At 41.4% G+C, this 16,817-nt stretch overlaps 1 protein-coding gene across 1 annotated transcript in view; it reads right to left on the bottom strand.

The window, feature by feature from the left end:
* Nucleotides 1-16,817, bottom strand: part of tspan18b (tetraspanin 18b) — a 31,609-nt gene that overhangs the window by 3,742 nt on the left and 11,050 nt on the right. Inside the window, exons 2-5 of the mRNA XM_067502477.1 lie at nt 9,750-9,833; nt 2,247-2,342; nt 914-1,108; nt 553-627 (exon numbers count right to left, since the gene is read on the bottom strand). Coding sequence (XP_067358578.1) covers nt 553-627; nt 914-1,108; nt 2,247-2,342; nt 9,750-9,752 — 369 coding nt within the window. The 5' untranslated portion in view covers nt 9,753-9,833. The remainder of the gene's footprint in view (nt 1-552; nt 628-913; nt 1,109-2,246; nt 2,343-9,749; nt 9,834-16,817) is intronic.

Raw genomic sequence — 16,817 nt, 5'->3', positions numbered from 1 at the left:
GTTGATTTTACACATCACACTCTGTTTACAGGTCTTGGGAAGCAATGCTGTATAGGGCATTTTCCTCATTAATAATAAGCTGTGCAAAATGGTTGTGACTGAAGACTACAAAAAATGTTGGCCTGAGGTTACCAGACCTCTGTAGCCTGCAAATAATCTTTGATTCAGACTAGTTTCTCAAGGCTGCATTAGCCTCTAGGAGCTTAACATACCTAAATCTCTGAACTGGTTGTGCATGGTCAAGTTAGATAATGTAGAATATGTATGAATATGCATGCAGTAAAAAAAATCTTTAGGTCTGCTGCATTCGTTTTTATTTTTAACTTTCCATTATTCTTCTTGGCAATGATATGAATAGGCAACATTCGTGGAACACTCATTTAATGTTATTAAAGCACAAACAACCATGTAGGAATAATGACTAAAATAACAATTTGGCCAATTTTATTCATTCAGAAACTGGTCTAATAAGGTTAGTATGACTGAGCAGGCAATGAAAAGCAGCTTTTGGTGCCTTACTAGACGTTGGTGATCAAAGGTGAGGCAACTTACATGTTCTCGGAATATAAAGGCCAGGATGGCAGCAGCCAGCTCTGCTAAGAATATGAGGAGAATGAGCATGAAGAACTGCAATAAAACAAGAGGAAAAAGGCAAAGCGTGAGAAACAGTAGTACAAGGTGAATGTGAGTCAGAAAAAGTTCATGTCATTCACTAAAAATCATATTCTGGTTGAGTCTGCTTAACTCAGCATTAACTATGCATGAGGCTCGAGGCATGAAGGCAAATAAAGGTTTGCTCTTTTGGCTTCCTGATTCACGCAAGACAGCCAAAAAACTCATAGAATAATCAACACACATGCATACAAACAAGATCAGTAACATAACTACATTTTAAATTTGTCAGCTGACTCACAAAGAGGAGCAGACACTTGTTTTCACGGATAGCTCCACAGCAGCCTAGGAAGCCCAGAAGGAAGAGCATGCCTCCCATGCCCAGGACGATGTAGACGCCAGTGAAGAGGAGAGGGTTGGCTGCTACAATTTCCCTGAACCCTGTGGGGTCCACAAGTACCCACACTCCCACTCCCAGGAGGAAAGAGCCCCCGAGCTGATGGAAGAGAATGAGGACAGTTGTTAGACAAAACAAAAATTGGCCACATATTAAACATTAATGGGAACTCGGAGGATTGCTCAGTGTCCCCAGTAGTTCACAAAATATACAAAAACATGTATAATGGAAAATAAATGTGTGCTGTTTTTTTTTTTTTTTCAGGGCAACATGCTGGTATTGCAAATCTGTGAGAGGTTCGGGTGAGAGTTACAGAGAAACAGATAAAAGGTATCTACAGAGCCATAATGTCTTGGTGAGGGCGTGGGTGGAAATATCTACCCTGCTTTGACTAACCCCCCCAACCTGGTAAAGAAATGCGCAGCACTGCAGACTTCACCTCCTCCTATCCTCCCTTCTACTAAAAGCCTTTCTGCACCCACTGTGGAGTTCCTCATGTGTTTAAGAAAAGGAGGTATTGAGGGAGGGGAGGAAAAGATCTGAGACTCAAACACTTCTACCACAATCCCCTTCTTCCTGTCTCAGTGAGAAACCTGGGCATCTGCAAATGAGCACTATAATAGCACAGAGGTGGAGGATGTTGTATGTGGACAAGAGGTAGCCATTTGAAAGGTCATTGGGCTTTAAAAAAAAAAAAAAAGGTGGCATCGATGTAAAATGGCCACAGAGAGCCACAAACACATGGCAGTTAAAATAAAAAAAAAAAAGCTGTTGATACTGATGGTAACAGCCAAGTTCATTCATTGCTCTGCTGGTTGCATTATTAACACAGCCTTGAACAACTACATCTGAGTGGAGTCTCTAAATGGTTTGGTTGCGCTTAATAAAGCAGGAAAATAGACAAACCTCCTTATTCAGGACCGACCCCCCCACCCCCACCCCACCCCCCTTCCCCCCTCATTCACAGGCTTTGACTAACAGGATTACCCTTGATTGTCTGATCAAGACTGATAAACTCAGGTGCCAGTCACAAACTCCACATGGCACAGTGGGCCTCAGATGTGTGTCAGCACACTAAAATCTAATCAAAAGAGAATATGATAGAATCAAGATTGCCTCTGTCTAATGAAATGCAAATGTGGCTCCATTAGTCAGTAAGGCAGGGGGCAGCCACAACCCCATCTTAAAACGTTAGATTGACATTATTGACATTGAGAGAGAGATGAAAAATACTTACAAAGATGAGGAAATTGAAGACAAACATGAGGTACTTGATGCAGCTGAGACAGTCCCCCTCCATGGTTGTCCCTCGTGCTGAAGCCTCTCCCTGCCCCTGAGAGGAAACAACACAACAACATAAAACGTGCCACTTAATGAATCCTGCCAAAAGCTCACAGTATTCTCATTCTTCTGCACTCAAGATGGCAGTCAGATGAAACTGCCAAGAAAATAATACTCTGCAAAAACCTGCTCACATTTTTAATGAGTTCTGCCAGTCAAACAGACAACACACAAAGTCCTGTCACAGTTTATTTGGTCCAGTTTCTGCAGAAAATCCTCCTACTATCTCCTCAGGCACACAGTACTTGCTATAGTTTCTCAGCAATTCCTAAGTAACTACAACTGTGGGCTACACAGTGTCAACGAATCTTGACACACGTCGTCTCAGCACAGACTGTGGCAGCTTATGTAATCTTAAAATACACTTTCACACTCAGATGGCCTGATTCCCTATCAGCACTTCCTATCTCTGGACAGATGGGGCCCCTGGGTTCAATGTGACACAAGGGGCTGTCTATCTCAGAGCATTTTAAGGATATGAGTCCTGACTCCTATGCACATTAACTGACAACGTATGGGTTTTACTATGGAGCTTCTTCTTCTTAATGTAATGAGAGGCAGGCGTGCTCTGCTTCCATCAGCCAACCCTCTATCTGACACAAACACACTCTCCAAGATGAAGGTCCTTACTGTAAGCACTCCTGGATAATGAAAGACCCCTCTGTTGCATTAGGAAACAACATGGATGTCTCTCTATCCATGACCCTGTACACCTTTAGGTATTTATCCGATGCACTATTAAGCCACTTTTGAAGTATTTGTTTAACCTGCAATACCAATTTGCAAATGAACAAAGTTTTTGTCCCTCAAGGCAAATACATTTTGTCTGAGAAATCCCATTCTGCGAATGGAAAGAATCTGTAGGGCAGCTATAATTGCAGTTTCAGGGAAAACAGAAAAGTAATTCTTTGGCAGAAACGAACCAGCACTCTTCGCTTTGTAGTTTTGATTATTAATTTGCTCTCCCATAGTGATAGCCCGCATTAAGGCTGGGTGACAATTGGATTAAAAAGTGATTTTTTTCTGAGCAAGTGTAAATACGTTTACACGACACATAACTACACACTGCCACCTCCAAAAACTAAAATATAAATAAATAAATAACTTGAAATGGTTTCTTTTCACCTTTGTCCGTACGTTGCAGCACACTCATCACATTTAATCTCATAATCTTTAGGCAGCTTTTCCCCAGGCTGATGTGCTGTCAGAGGACTTCGCTGGATAATCTCTCTGCTCCTCTGAGGCCGTGGTAAAGGCTGGGTTACGATCGAGACCAGCTTATAATCCTGACTGCCTCTGCTGTCACTCAAATGGGATTCAGCCTTGACCCTTTCACCTCAAATACGCACCATCAACTCAAAGTCACATTTTCAGGTAAAAATAAAAAATGCATCACTAATTTATAACTTAAACAAATAGCTTTTTGAAATAAAAATAGCTTTTTGTAGAGCTCGTCTTACTCTAGTGTGTTCTACTTTAATTGCAATGTGTTAGTTTTTATTCTCCTAATTCCTATTTTCCTATGAGCTTCAGAAAAAAGTTTTATGTCTCATTGTAGGCTTGTGTAAGCTGCCGTGATAATAAAATTGAACAATACTAAAGATATGACGACAGTCTTTGTCTGCTGTGGGAGCAAGTTAACATAGAATGGGAGCCTTCCCTCCTCTCAACAGCCTGAGGGCTTATTATTTTTCCTCTTCTTTCCTTGCAAGACCAATGCAAATTGATTTAAAGTTACGGTTAAACACCTCAAAAATGCTTAGGTAGGATTGCCTTCCTAGCTTTACTTTCAGCCCAACCATCAGCCTCTTTGCGTGATATGTGTTTTAATTAACCCTTCCCTTGCCAAAGCCCTACTAAAAGGCCTAATGAGGCCACAGAAGGTCTCGATTGAGATTTGCATTTATTACAGTCTCACAGAAAAGCATCACAAAAGACCTTTTCCCACCCCTCCTGTTCTGCACTGTGAGTCCAGGGCCACTACGAAGAGCGCATACTGTATTTATTGGAGCAGAGGTTGAGAAGGCGGAATGATGAGGGGGGGTGGGGAGTAGAGGGCTGGCTGGAAAAACTCTCAGGGCCCAGCTCACGTCTCATTTTCCAAACAAAATGTCTGATTTCTCTTCCAGCTTTATCCTTTTGCTCTTCGCTCCCATCTCAGGGTCAAACTAACTGTTAGATCTGGATCCAATTTTCTTTGATGTTTTAAAATACATTGGATGCTTAGGAATGAAGTGGACTATATGGGCCTAGCCTGCCTCCAACTAACAAGCCTATGGTGCAAACCAGCTTCATATAAATCACTGTCACAGGGACCCTAGTGAAAGTGCAGAGTAAACAAGTAGGTCTTTCCCATGATTATCATGGGATTGCAGAACTTCATTGATCTCGGTTCAGCCATGGAGACCAGTAAATCTTTATGAATATTCTACAGGATAGATTATGTACACATGGGGAACATGGATCCTTAGGAGCTGCAGCTTTACAACAGCATCGACAAATTAGTACCAGATTAAAGGCAGATCCTTATCGGGTGTGCTGCATTGCTAAGCTAGAAACAAGTCATGATAATGAGATGTGCGACACTGTTCTTGTATAGACAAGCAAAAAGTGTCGATTTTAAAAAAAATATAACACACGTCAGCAAAGAATACCACGCTGGTATCATTGCAGGGCAAAGTGTTAGCAGGGAATGGTGTATGTCCTCAATCTGACAATCTAAGTGGTAGTTTTTTCCCTAAGGTATCCAGTTAATGCCAACACCATTTGCAGCATCTCCTGTTCATTGACTGCCACACAGTACTGGCATCCCATTGTTTACTCTTAGGGGAGTACTGATCCACAGTCAGCCTCAGTTATGGATCCCAGCATAGTTGAGTTTGATTGTCATTTAATGAGAACTGATCCCAAATCAGCTTTACCGAACCAAAAAAAAAAAGAAAGAAAAAGAAAAAAGCCAGAGTTCTGTAATGAGGGCAAAATCACCTGACCTATATTCTTTTCAGTATGAGGATCAAGAATAATGAAACATTGCCATAGGCCTTTTTCATGTTAAACTCAGCCAAGCCAGGATTGTTTGGCCGGCATCTGTACAATCCACCGTAATGGTCAACTCAGTTTAATGTGAAGATAAGCAGATGGACACACAATGAGAGAATTCTATATTTAAAAAGCACAACCTTATGTGTTTCTCCTTGAATTTGACACTTGCGGCACAATTAATGAAGTGAGTCCACATTCCCCTGCTCCACCAGCAACCTTCCCGGACAAATGGATCAGCACGACAAGGACGGTGTGTCTGCTCCTTGCCAAACTGTCACCACCCTCTACCCCTCCCCGATAACCAGCCAGCCAGATCACTTCATCTTGAACATGACTCTGCATAACAAATTACCATTAATACTGAAACCCTGTTGAGATCATAAGGGTTGCAGCTTGACCCCTTTAAATGTTATTGACCCCCTAAATGATCACCAGTAATTGAACCCTGGGGACAGCACTCATATTGTCCTCCGGCTCCCTGATGCAGCTGGAGCAGGTGTGTTTTTCCATTTACTGTATATCACTCTAAAGCTCTCTCCAGAGAAAGCTAATACTCTTCGACAATCACACTAAGGGACCACACACATGCGGCATCAACCTTTTTCTCCATTAAAAACCCATTTTCATATTTCTCTGCAACGTCTTGAATCAGCTGCTGCAAGTAAACACCCCAAAATCCCGATAACGACAGGCTCCTCTGGCAGTGAGCAGGGCTCCCCCGAGGCCCACCATGTCCCTTAATGAACCTCCAATTAGTAGAGAATGAGCCCTGGGCTGTGCTGTCACACTGAGGGGCTTTGAAGTATAGTGAATGCTAAGCAGCTATAGCACTGTATGCTGCTTTAGAGGGCATACAGCTTGCAGACAACAGTCAAAAACCTCAGAGACAAAGCACACGAAAGTACCTCAAAAGGCAACCCAGCTCACACTAGTGTGTGGGTGTAGCTCACACAGAGCACAGGGAAAAACTTTAGGTTAGGAAGTTCAGGAAACAGTTGGGCTTGTTGCAAAGGTCCTAATGCTGGTTAGATAGCAGGTGGAGACATACAACTTCTCTACCTTCAGGCAAGGTTAGCTTAATGGGTTTTCACCTACAGTGCACCTAAATGATTGGTGAACATTATCAGCATTGTGAGTTCAGAACAACAGCGCTCTGGTGAATTCACTCTGCCATTTAAAACAATTTATCATTTTAGTCCTTTGTCCCAGTACGTGCTGGGAATCTAAAGCGGTTCTTGTCTAAGCCTGCAAGTGGCTCTCCCTTGACCCCTTCTGTTTGGAAATGAGATTGTGCGAATACCCCAGGGCAGAAGTCCTCTGACCAGGCAGCTGACACACTCCTGAACATAAGGCTGATTAACAAGAGAAGACTCCCAGAACGAACAAATGCACAGTCAGTAACACACTGGCCATGTGTTGTCAACAGTACTGCAGGCCACATTCCTGACATCCCAACTAGGCACACTTCCAGATGTTAGTTCAGAGCTAACAATTCCTACCTCCTACAGTAAAATCAATTCTCCAGCTCTTTAGATAGGAAAGATTGAACGGGAAAGAGCATCAATAGTTTCTTGCTAAACTTGAGCAAAGTACATGTGATTGAGATGAGCAGAGTTGGGCTTCTTTTGCACATGCGTGTGTGTGAGTGAGAGGGATCCTCACTCTTCCAAAGCAGACATTCTCACTTAATTATGTCGGCACCTCTATCTAGCTGAGTGAAGATACAAACTGGCTGCGTGGTACTGGATCAATACCAGGCCCAGGCACATGGTCAATGATGCATTGATCACCTGGGGCTCCAGCTCTTAGTTCGCTGGATGTCTGGCAACGAGGGCATGTGGTAGCAGCACACAATGAACACATAAACACTTCTTCACCGCCGCCTGTTAGGACCCAGCTTGGGCTTTTCCCACAGGGAGCTTTGCAGGATGACACACTGCCGTTGGGGCTTTCCACAAAAATGAGTTATAACTCAATTCAAAAGTAAATGCTCAATAATTACTGTAGCAACAACAGGGGGAATTATCCCACTGCAGTTCTACTTCTTGCCTTATTTTGTTCTTTACTGGGAGCTATCTTTTCTGCAAGTCCCTGCAATCCTAAAATAATCTTGTCATCTCAGAGTCACAAGGAGTGGAAACTCTATTTAAACCCGCATTTGTAGGCAATGTTCTCTCCTGATAGCACTGTAAATAATGTTCAAGTTGAGGTTCTTGTCTCCGTCACTCCTGCACATAAACAGGGTTTACGTCACAGATGGCCTCAACAATGGGAGATTCGAGGAAATACGCCACTTTCAGCCTCAGGGGACTAAACGCTAATCTATACACAGGAGCACAAACAAACACAGGAACAATAAAAACACATATCAGGATTCAGACAGATACATAAATATATTACAAATAAGAATAGAGACTTTCTGGTGGCTCAAATACACAATTTTGTTAAATCCACTGAGTTGTATTTAGCAGATTTGGAGACTTTCAAGGCTGGTCTCCATGGCAACCCGGATATAGGGTGAGAGTGGCCTTTGTCTGCAGAGCAGTGTTTGGAATCTCCACTTAGTACTACTTCCTGTTAGAAAACAAAGGGGAGCAGGGAAGAGCACTTTATGACAAGGGGACAGCTTGAGAAGCCATTTGTCTAATGAGCGATCACTCACACCCTGCTGTAGCACCATATGTTAGTTTAAATGCAGCTAGTTCCCCTCTACAGCCATTTTAGCACTTACTGATTAGTTCCTGCAGCACACACAAACATCTGATCACTTATACACTTTGCTAAAGTTTGACAAAGGGGAGAAGAAAAGCAGTAAAAGCAAGAGCGTAACCTAATTTGTGTTACAGGCCGGGGAATCGAGCGCAACGCAAAGATCAAAACAAAGCCTCGAGGATAAAGCGTGTGAATGTTTGTGTTTTTTGTGGAAGCCTCAAAAAAAAAAAAAAAAGAAGCCAACGCAGACTGGAGGCCCCACTTCAAATTACAACTTCACAGTGTTAATGCCTTTGCACAACCAGAGTTGGAAATTCATGATTCTTTTATCGTACCATGTAATTTACTGCAACAGAAGCACCTCATGTACTTGTATTTACGTACAAGTAGATACAAGCACATACCAGTATGATTTAATGACAGCCACACTGTTAAGATTATTTTTGCTTAAAGAATTGATCGCAGAAGTTTCATTTCCCTTATTACAACTTGGTTTTTGTTTCCATTCATTTCTGACAAAACTGTCTCATCACAAGCTCCATGTAGTAGCTGTTCTAGAGTTTTGATTGTACCACAAAATGTTACTCAGCTGATAATGTTTGCCCAAACAAGAAGAAGAGAACTACAGTTTCTAAGATAAATATTAAGGCCTCACAACATGGATGAGTCATGGGCATGGTGAAGACTTGTTTGTCACCTCGTGTTTCCAGGGTCTCAATCATTTACAATAGAAATGAACTAGTCTTACCAGAAATCAGTCTGGAAACAGCATTAGAAGTGCCTGTCCGAGAGTTTGGGTAATGACTTTTCTCCTACAACTGCACTAAGTTTGTTAAACTCTGTTTCTGCTTGTAAACTGCATTCTGCCCCATTAGTTCAGATTTTTAAAAATGCTGTAGTGATCCCAGATCTCAGCCATTTATTAAATGATTACCATCTGATGATTCGTATAAACTATGTCTAAATGCAGAAAATAGGACACATTAACACATTCAATGAGCAAGAATTATTCTTAACCACAATGTTTGACCATTAGCTCAAGAGTAATGTAGTTATGTCACTCACAAAACGTAACACACTATCACACACACACTTATTGTCTGCTTGGCTGTTTTTATTGTTATGTGCAATGACTGATTACAGCTGATGTGTCTGGGCCTAAACTCTAGACTCCTCTCTAACCTCTCAATCTATACATATGTGCTGCTCAGCCGTGTCTGGAATATTAATGTTAAGAATGCCAATGCAAATCAGAAGCTAACAAAGACCAGTCCTGGCCTGCTGTGATGGTAAAGGGACAAAAGCGTTTGTCTGGCTGTTTGCAGGACCAGCTTCGCATGCAAGCTCTCTGAAGCACTGTACCTCCTGTTGACGGTAACAATGGCTTTGCTCTGTTCTGTCAGCACATTACTGAAAAGAGTCTGTCAACAAGCTCTTTCTGCTGTTTCTCTCGCAGATTTAACTTGTGTCTGCCGGAGTGGAATCACTGCTGGATTTACTGGGAATCATTCACAGAAATACCCCCATGCTACAGATGCAGAAGCAGGAATGTTTCACACAGACATATGAACTGAAGATTCAGTTATGGGTTTTATTTTCCCAACACGAAATTGTGATGCGATTAAAAAAAAAAAAACTGCATTACCATGCTTATCTGCTTGTGCCTCTTCTTTGTTCAGGTGAAGCTGATGACTTCTCTTGGTTCTCTCTCCTCTCCTGTTTTCATGGGCTATTGGATAGAAAGGGGGAAGCAGAGGTCAGAATTCAGATAATGAGATGAATAAGCACAGAGACACCAGAAAGGAGAAAGAAAAGTGGCACATTTGTCTTAGCATGCGTAATTAATTTAAGCAGAATAAGACTGGGAGCTTGAAAAGCACTGAAAATAAAAATTCTGGGACACTTAAAATGACCGACTTTGCATTCATAATGTATGAAGCACACTCTCCCAACAGTGAGCTAATCTAAGCCTGCAACAGTGTTTTATCTGTGTGAATATTCTGCTTCTCAGCTTGAAGGCAAAATTAACAGAGACAGAATTGAAAAAGGGTTCTGCTTTTAATAGTAGCAGACCAAGACTGTGTCCTGGCAGGTAAAATTTTTATATCTGCGTTGAGATGTTTGAATTTGTATACTTTTACATTCAGTTAATTATATTTTATTAGAAGGCAACACACCACAGTCTCCTCAAGGAGCTTCAGACATGACCTTGATGAGCGTTTAAACTCATGCATTATTCACTGAAAGTAGAATACCTTGCTTTCTTACTACATGTTGCTGGCTTTAGCTGTCAGTGTACACTATGTTCTCCAACCAAGTGTGCTTAATGAGTATAAATGCTTTAAACTTTTTCCTGTTTCTAAATTGCTTGGCCACAAGTGTCTCCCAGCTGAAAATAATGATATAGCAACGTGAGCCAATTAAAGTGCTGATATTCCAGCCTCAATGTGCAAAAATAGTCTGCAGCACAGTTCTGACAATACTTTGGAGCTAGTTTCAAAGCACTGGCTGTGACAACAGCAGCATCAGATATGGTGAAAGCTGCCTACGGAGGAATGAGCAGCATGCAGCTCTTGCCACATTAGATGGTGAAATACAGGCAGGGTATTTTCATTCTGACAGGGGGTGAGGATGAAGAAAATCCCAGGAGTATTTTGGCTGAGCCAGCCGCAACATCCCGCCAAAACACCATATTGCCGGCACACATCAGATTCACCAGGATGCAGAACCCAACTGCCCGACAGTGGCAGCCACACACCCTCCCCCCTACAGAATACAGGGCTCTGATTACATCTAGAAAAAGGCAATCAAAGCCTGAGTGAAGAAACGGACAAATCTGAGAAGTGGGGAGATGCACTGGAATGATATGTCCCCTTATCACAGAGCCTTGAACTCAAGACACTGCTCAGGGAATCAATAGCATCTCCACAGAAGCTACACATGCATAGGGATTCAAAGGATGTGCAGCATGTGGAGTCATTTTCAAAATATATTTACCATATGGCTTAGGAAAGATATCCCCAAGCAATACACTGTAATCACTTTTCATTTTGTTTCAGTCTGTTACAACAGCAGCAGATTGGTACATAATTGGCATCATCATGTAATCTAGTACCGAGAAGCACAATGGTCAAATTTTGTCCTGAAGCCTGTTGCGGTGCTAGTCTCTCCTGAACCACTGTTTAGAGAGCTATTAGCTGGTGGAGAGTAACAGTGTTGAGGGTTTGCATTATTTTTTGGTTTCCATAGAAACCTTTTCGCGAGAAAGTGGAGCACCAATAGGATCGCAGAGCCTCATTGAATTGGTTATGGGGGTGAGAAGAGAGATCAGCGCAGACGGCTGAGAAAGCACAACAATAGGACGAACCCTCGAGGGGGACTAGAAAGGCCAGGCCACTGAGGGTCCAACAAAGAGGAGAACGGCTCTACACTAGAGAAAAGGTTTCATCTACATCCGCTCAATTCATTTCCTTAAAAGAAAAAAAAAACATAATAATAATAAATCTCTCTGAGCAACTAGTCATTGACATTTAGGCTCACGATCACTGTGGGCAATTTTAACATCAAGGCAGCCACTAATTGATTAGCTTCTGCTGATATTTCATGCTCTGACATTATTATTGTATCACCGAACTCTATTCTGTGTGCAAGACAGTGGCACATTATAAATCATGCCTCTCTACATGTAATATGTACTGTAGTTATACCCAACAGTTCAATTTATTAGAGACAGAAGAATAAGACAAAACCATGTGTATTAAATCACCTGTTGAATGGCCGAACAGAATCTCAAACCTCCGTCTCCTGTAGCTTTCTAACGCAGGAACTTTTGTAAGTTCAGAAAATGACAAGTCGACATTACATACTTGAGTGTGGTCATTTGAAAGAGCTATAAACACTTTACCCTCAAGATATGATTGAATTTAAGAATGTACAAACTAACTATTTTCCATTATACTTATGCGTTATGGAGTTGGTATGCCTAAAGAGTTTGTTGATTTTTCAAACTTTCTAAAAAACTTTCTGAAAAGAAACTTGCCTTTGTAACACAATCACAATGTAAGTTTATGGATATAGCAGAAGTGTGCAGACAGGGCTGGCCCAGAATCACTAATGTTCATGTGCAGCAGGAGCCACAACGGGGAAGCAAACCTAAATACCAGAAAAGTTTTTATTTTATGTGCCAGGCGAGTGATTTTAAGACAAGTGAATGGGCTACATCCAACTTATACAAAACTGACAATCCATCAAGCATGTCTAGTTCACACTGCTCTTGGCCAGCTGTGTGGAGGTGGAAATATTTGGAAGGACCTGAACTGCAACTCTAGTGCAATCATGCATGACTGTGATGGAGAATGGTCTTGTGTTTGCTATGCCCATTTTAAGAATAGCCACTATTGGCTAAGGACCTGTTTTTTTCTTTCCCTGCACAAGTCCCCCATCCTGTCAATCAGGCAGGCAACCTTGGCTATAATGTGAAAGGTCAGTGAACAGCAATGGGTTTCATCTGCAAAACTTCCTGCGGGAAGAGGAAGTGGACAGGAAAGCTATGGAGGAAGTGACTATTCATTCATTTACACAGCTGCGTTTTACCGCAATATCTCACCAGTGGTGACCAAAGCAAACCTCTGAGCTTGAGGCAACTCAACATTTACAAATAAATTGTAAGCCAACCTTTAAAAACACACTTAATAAAAAAAAAGCCACCTCCAGTCCATATACATCATGCTGTAATATTAAAAAAAATGAGATAGAGCAATTTCTGGCAGCCGTATATCTCTGGAATGTCTGCTTTAATGAGGGCAATGCGAAGGCAGAATAATCACCTTACCCCATCTGGATTCATCGATCCAACAGTGTGAGTCAACCACCAGAGAGAAAGATAAACCATCACGATGAAGAAACAATCCCCACTATGATCAAAGGGCATCGCACAACTAATCACTCACTATCCCCTCTTTGGCCCCAGCTAAGCCACTCTTTTCTTTGTTCTCTACAGTCGTCTGTGGCATTTAAAAGATAATTTTCTTAAAAACGTTTTAGTACGCAAATACGATAGCTGCTCACTAGCTTTTAAGATTAAAATTTTCTTGCATTTTATCTGGATCTCTGCTTTTTATCCTATTATTTTGTAAACGACTTTGTAACATTTGTTTTGTAAATTACAATATAAACTAAAAGCATTATTTTTATCAAAGTAGGTGCTCTCAGAGTTATGAACCAGGGAAGAGTTTATCTGCTCATTTGGACTGCACAGTTGCCATGCAGATTGAACTCATTATGCAGTCTTCTATTTTCTCTGTGTTAATTGTTTGGGCCTAAATAAAACCTGATAAGATTGCAGCTTCTGGAAATGTGTTCAGAGGGGGATGTGTTGATGCTGATAAAAGCTGACACTGTGGCCACCGCTTTGCTAAGTCGGAGGCAAACATTAGCCAGATGTCCTCTCTTTGTAGCAGGTTTCTCAGGCAGTAGCCTGTATCACTCAGCTCTACAAAAGGTGTCCTCACCAAAAGGACAACGAGAAGTGTCTTAGACAGATCTTTCAAACGTGTTTCAAACACAAACTTCTCTCAAGTGGCACCATTTCATTTACCCATTTGACTTACCGCCGTGTACACCACCATACTTTCACCCTATTTCCCAAGCCCCCAAGGCTAGCCTCTCTGTCTCAAAGGAGCCGGGGGGCAGCACAACCCCACTTTGAAGTCGGGCGATTAAAGAGGAAAGACCCGTCAAATTTGGATGATGGGACTAAAATTGGGGGGGGGTCTGCATGAGGCACAGCAAAGGCTGTGAATACTGAGAGCTAAGGACCCCGTGGGACACAATTAAAGCAAGGCTTTTTCAGTGAGGGTTACAAAAACACAGCAGAGATACCAGTCATCCAAGCCAAGGTAAGAGTTCATTACTACATACACAGAGGGGGCTGGGGTGTTAAAACTCTCTCCAGTTTGTTCCTCGACTCACCCCCCCCACAGGCCTCTGCCAGCTGATGAACAACCACATGATCACCATTTCCATCCCAGTTAAATCCTAAAGCCCAGTAAATGTTGAGAATAACACAGTTCGCAGCTAAAACAGCTTCTAACTCAGTGAGAAACTGAGATGAAAATCCAGACTGCTTGCACAATAAAAGGTTTGCACAGACGCTTCTCTACAGATGTTTTCCTCGGCTAAAGTATTACCAGTGCAAAAAAAAGACAATACACCAGGTTTGTAGTTGAGTCATATTAGAAGTTTGACAGTGCAGCTACACGAGTCAGTGAAATAAATGACTAGAGATGCAACAAATTACTATTTTCATCGACGTCCCACCTGTGGATTATTTTACCACGTACTACTGTCAACATTTGGTTTATAAATGACTGAACATTGTGGAAAATTGTAAAATGTTCCTAAAGCCTCAGGTGACTTCCACATAGTTTTAAACCATCCGTTCCAAAACTTTTACAATGGTTTCAGGACCTCACATGAAATACAAGAAGCAAACGTTTCTGCATCTGTCTGCATATTATGAAAATTGTTGCAAAAATGTTGATTAAATAGACAAATTGTTAGCTGACCTCCAAATATTAAACTAGTCCCAACCATACTCTTAGTGTCAGTTATATGACTTGTAGCACAATAAAAGATTAGTATATCAGATGTTTGTGTATGTTACTACAATGAAACACATAAATCCATTGGGAAATAGTGGTAATCTAAACTGAAACACATGGTGTCCTGTATAATATTTTCCATAAGAGACTGAATGTAGAAATATGCAACCACAGTTAGTCTAGAGGTCAAATCAGCCACTTAAACATGTGTTAAGAGCACATGTGGTAACCATTACTAAGCCTCATTTCAATTTTGCTAAAAGACCATACACAAGGAGGCCGTTCTGTATATTTGTTGAAATCAGATTATGTAGCAGAAAACATTACACAAGGTTCTTGTCTTGGAGAGCAGTCTTTTACCTGCAACATTAGCTTTTAATTGAGAATAAGTTTCCTTAATATGGCCTCATGTTGACCCTCCTGCCTGTTGCAGACTCATGAAGCTTTGTAGTGTGCTGATAATGCGGTAAACACATCAATGCAGAAAATACACAAGAAGTGGAAACAGATTGTTTGCACAATAGGACAAGATCCAATTTATTTTCATAATTAAAAACAGTAGAGGACATATGAGTTTAGACTGGTCCACATGTAAATCTCCCTTTCTGGATCAACCATTTTTGCTCATATGCGCTAAAAGCTCTGCCAAAGCAACGATGGCTTTTTTTCCCCCTTAATATTATTCTTGCTCCATTGCCATTTAGCAACTGTCTCCACATCATGGAGCAATGCAAATGAAAAACAAAAACCTTTACACAACTAGCATTAGTATACAATATGAATCTGAATAAAGTAATCAGAAAAAGTGGGCTGAGCGACAGTTGGACCTGTGCCCTGTAGTTACAGCATCGGTTCAGCCCAAATGCTGAGGCCCGGTGCGTCTGGTTCTTATTGCTGATGGTTTTCACTGCATGCCTTAGAGAGCTGTTTGCTAAGAAAAGCTAACTGGTGTATTCATGCTTCAATCTGAAATTCAAATCATGATGATGAGCATCTGTGACTGACCGACTGACTGATCTCAGAACAAATAGTTTTATTGGGAATATTTCAGGGATGGAAGAGCCTGGAAAAGCAGGGCTGACGAAAACCATGGAGTTCTTACATTAGTGAGCACAAACATGTGACCAAGTTTGAAAAATATGGCAGTATATATCTAAGGTCTGGTGCAGTTCCTTCTCATAGCTGGTCATGACCATGTCAACTTTTGCCATAACACTGCACAAAGCTCAGTACTCTCCTAAAGACTAAAGAGATTGAAGGAGAATAATAATGAACCTGTTGTCTTTTCAGGACAAAAGGCTCCAAAACAGAAAACATCAAGGGCACCTTAAAGACTTCAGACTGTGTTTTATAGCTGAGGTCAGGCCACCTCTCAAACAAAAATCACTGTTACTAGCATCTAAACAAACACATATCCATCCAGGAAAAGGGCAGAAGTGCTTTTCACACAATAGGCGCTATATGTCGTATTGTTATGTATATTGTTACTACATGTGCATTATTTAAGCATCTATGTTCTAAATTTAAAGTATAATGGGAATTATGTGCATGCTAAAATAATGTGCATACTTTCTTGCACATCATTTGTGCAGCAGTAAGTCAGCCCAACCCACAATCCCTAAATATAAATAAATGTATACGTTTTCCTGCACAAATAGCATGACGTGATATTGAAGTGTGTTTCCTGTTCACTGCCTACAACCTATGGTATTTTTAATTTCCTTACATTAAACCAATATGCACAACCTGAGTACAGATTGATGTAGTAACAACATCACGGGTTTTAAAGCTACAGGTGTTACGAGCTGTAACACAGATGTACACATTTTTGACAGAGATGACAGATGGTATGAGAGGAGTACATGAAGCCATTTATGTTCACATGGAGAATCCTTCTCAACAGAGGAGGAGGCCTCAGGCACAACCTGTCTCCCATTTTTCATGATGCCCTTTCATCCATCCCCAGAAAGATTAAGACCACTTCACACATCCACCAACATGGCCACACCTAATGACCCCCATCTTAGGGGTTTAGCTTGGTAATCGTTCCATCTTGGTGATTCCACCCTTGGTGATTCCTCCCAACTTAACAAGCCTATTCAGGCCAGGGT

The sequence above is a fragment of the Channa argus genome, chromosome 4 (genome assembly GCF_033026475.1).
Source record: "Channa argus isolate prfri chromosome 4, Channa argus male v1.0, whole genome shotgun sequence".
Taxonomy (NCBI): domain Eukaryota; kingdom Metazoa; phylum Chordata; class Actinopteri; order Anabantiformes; family Channidae; genus Channa; species Channa argus.
This window is presented reverse-complemented; position numbering and strand designations above follow the sequence as displayed.